General features: G+C 49.4%; 1 protein-coding gene across 1 annotated transcript; it reads right to left on the reverse strand.

Moving 5' to 3' along the window:
* Positions 1–848: 848 nt before the first annotated feature.
* Positions 849–2741, reverse strand: LOC121998193 (leucine-rich repeat extensin-like protein 1). The gene has a single exon (XM_042552983.1). The coding sequence runs from the start codon at positions 2596–2598 to the stop codon at positions 1129–1131; it is 1470 nt and encodes a 489-aa protein (XP_042408917.1). The 5' UTR covers positions 2599–2741; the 3' UTR covers positions 849–1128.
* Between the last annotated feature and the right edge of the window lie 384 nt (positions 2742–3125).

Below are 3125 nucleotides of genomic sequence, written 5' to 3' on the forward strand. Positions count from 1 at the left end.
GGGTTCGGGTTAACCCGGGTTGACTTAAATATAGGGCTTTATGGGTTTTTTTGGGGTTAAATCAAATTTTATTTTAAAAATTTAGATGTTTTTATGTATATTAATATCATGTTTGTATGATAATGATGGAGTATTGAGATAAAAGTGAAGAATTATAGAGAAAATAGCCCAAAAAAGTCATTTTGAATAGGATTTTCGGGTTATATGGGTCGGGTTCGGGTTGATCGGGTTGGTCGGGTTCGGGTTCGGGTTGAGGTGTTTTGGGTTGAACTCGGGTTCGGGTCGGGTTCGGGTTTGGGTTCTTATCACACTTACTCCTTTTTTCCTCAACACACTTTCTCTCTCATCATACTTTCTCTCTCCTCAATATCTCCCATCATATTCAATGTTCTTTTTTCTCTCACCATACTTTTCTCTCTCCTCAATCTCTCTCATCACACTCTCTCTCCTCATTTTTTCTCACTATATTTTCTCTCTCTTCATCCTCTCATATCATACTTTCTCTCACATCATATTTTCTCTCATCGTGCTCTCTCCAATCACACTCTCTTTTTTCATTTTCTCTCATCACATTTTCTCTCTCTTCATGCTTTCTTATCACACTTTCTCTCTCATAATACTTTCTCTCTCATCATTCTCTTTCATCATATTTTTCTCTCACATTCATCTTTCTCTCACATCTAATTTTTTCTCTTATTTTCCTTTAAGGGTAAAAAAGGAAACTTTGATTTATTCCGATAGAAGATATACAACTAATCAAACATTACTTTTAAGAGTGATATCCATGTTCATACTCATTCCCATTCCACAATACAATGATTCTCATTCCGATTCCTATTCCTAGGAAAGAACCAAACGCCCCCTTAATTATTTACTCCACGAACCACTCGCCTTGTCCAAAAGATGTTCTGCTCCACTTGGAGTTCGTCGTCGCTTCCTGCCAAATGCTACGGCATCTTTTATTTATAAACATGAACTGTAACAGAGAAGAGTAAAGCACGCTTGAACTTCATGGCATTGACATGATCATCTCGAAACATGGAAGGAAGGAGAAGAAGACGATGATGGAGACAGTAGAGGAGCATTAAAAGCGATTTTTTGGTTGAAATGATCGATTAACAGTGGAGATTATGGAATCGCCGGAGGGGGTGGAGAGGCATAGGAGACGCCAAAGATTGGAGGGAGCTGTGGTGGCGGAGGTGGAAGTACTGAAGATGGTGTAGCTTCCCATGGAATGAAAGGAGGCGGCGGGGATGTGAAAAGCGTTGATGGTGATGCCGGTGGAATAGTGTTGTAAGGTGGTGGAGAAGTGGTAGCTGGAGGAGGAGTCGTTGGGTGGTACTTCGACGGCGTCGGTGGCGGGTGCGTTCTAGAAGAAGGGACTGTTTCGTATGGTGGCGGTGGTGGGGATGGTACCCTAAAGTTGCCTCTGGGCATGTTCCCAACTGGAGCAGACGGCGGCCTCGGAGTACGCCTGCGAATGTTAAACCTTGGGGAAGGAGGAGGCGGGGACGTGATGGCGCCGCCGACAAAGCAGTTCGACCTACTACAATCAAACGATTGGACCGCCGGGGACGTGCACTGCCGCGGAGGCCGCTGCTTTGGCAGTCCGACAATGCAATTCTCTCTGCCGTCGAACTTCGCCGCCCCCCTCCGAGCGCAAGCCGGCGGCCGGCCGACGAAGTAGTTGAATGAGTAGGTAAAGTTCCTGAGCCGTGGCAGCTGGCAGATGCCCGCAGGGATCCGCCCGGTGAGACGGTTATGCGCGACGTTGAGCTGCTCGATGCTCCTTATTCCGGAGACGGAAACCGGCAGCGGACCCTGGAGGTCGTTGAAGCTGACGTCGAAGACGGTGGCGCGGCGGAGCAGGTCGATCTGGGGTGGGATGCAGCCCGAGAGGTCGTCGTTGAGGAGGATGATCTCGTTGAGCGTCCCCGCCATGCCGCCGATCGAGGCCGGGATGCATCCGCCGAGGAGATTATTAGCCAAAACTAGGACAGAGACAGGGGAGGCGCCTAGGGTTTCAGGGATGCCGCTGCGGAGGCGATTGTCGTTGAGGAAGATGGCGTCGAAGGGGCGGCGGAAGAGGGCGGGCGGGATGGGACCCTCGAAGTCGTTGAAACGCAGATCTAGGAAGCGCAGGGCGGGGAGGCGGAGGACGACAAAGGGGAAGCGACCGACGAAGCGGTTGTTGCTCAGATCGAGTTCGTGGAGGCGGAGGAGGCGGCCGAAGGTGTGGGGGAGGGTGCCGCAGAAGCGGTTCGAGTTTAGGTGGAGGAGGGCGAGGTCAGCGAGGAGGCCGAGCTTGGCAGGGAGGTACCCGGCGATGTCGGCGTGATTGACGTCGACGCCAGCGACGACGGTGACATTGGGTGAGTCGGGGAGTCTGGCGCAGAAGACGCCAGTGTAGGAGCAGACACCCGGGCCGATCCAGTTTCCGGTGATGTTGTTGGGGTCGGAGAAGATGGCGGTGCGCTTCCAAAACTGGAGGGCGATGTAGGCGTCTCTCAGCCTAGGATTTGCGAACTGGGCGGCGCCACCGGTGAAAACGACGAAGAGGAGGAGGAAGCGCGAGAGGAGGTGGAGAAGGGCGGCCATTGCATGCCCAACGCCACCGTCTTCGCCGCCGGCGAGTAGCGGCGTTCGCAGAGGTGGGATTTTTAGAGGAGTTGGTGGATGACGTTATTAATGTGTTCTGCTTCTGCTGTGAACAGCGAGGCTTCGTTTCTTGTCTGGCTCACTTTAATGGTTCAATGGAGCATCCGTAATACTTTTAACGTGAAATACGTTAAAATCTATTTATTATTATTATTTTTTAATTTGTAGTATTAACGTGTCCAAAATTTTAAACACGTTAATGTTACAATAACAAATAACAAAAAAAAATATCCACGTCGACGTTAATGCCTAACACCGCTGTGGATGCCTTAAGTAATTAGAGATGCCAGTCCCTAAATTTTGCTTGGTGATACGAACCTGATGCACGACACGTGTTTCTCTTAATAGCAGACGGATTACTCGGAACGTCTGACATGATGCCTTGTTATAAGGGAAAATTTGCATGTAGTCCCCGTTAACAAACACAAGTTTGCATGCACTCCTCATTGGAGAAAATCTTTCTTTTC

Source organism: Zingiber officinale, chromosome 6A (assembly GCF_018446385.1).
Source record: "Zingiber officinale cultivar Zhangliang chromosome 6A, Zo_v1.1, whole genome shotgun sequence".
Lineage (NCBI taxonomy): Eukaryota > Viridiplantae > Streptophyta > Magnoliopsida > Zingiberales > Zingiberaceae > Zingiber > Zingiber officinale.

Coding starts and splice junctions, on each gene's coding strand:
- LOC121998193 (XM_042552983.1), bottom strand. CDS start 2,598: ATGGCCGCCCTTCTCCACCTCCTCTCGCGCTTCCTCCTCCTCTTCGTC.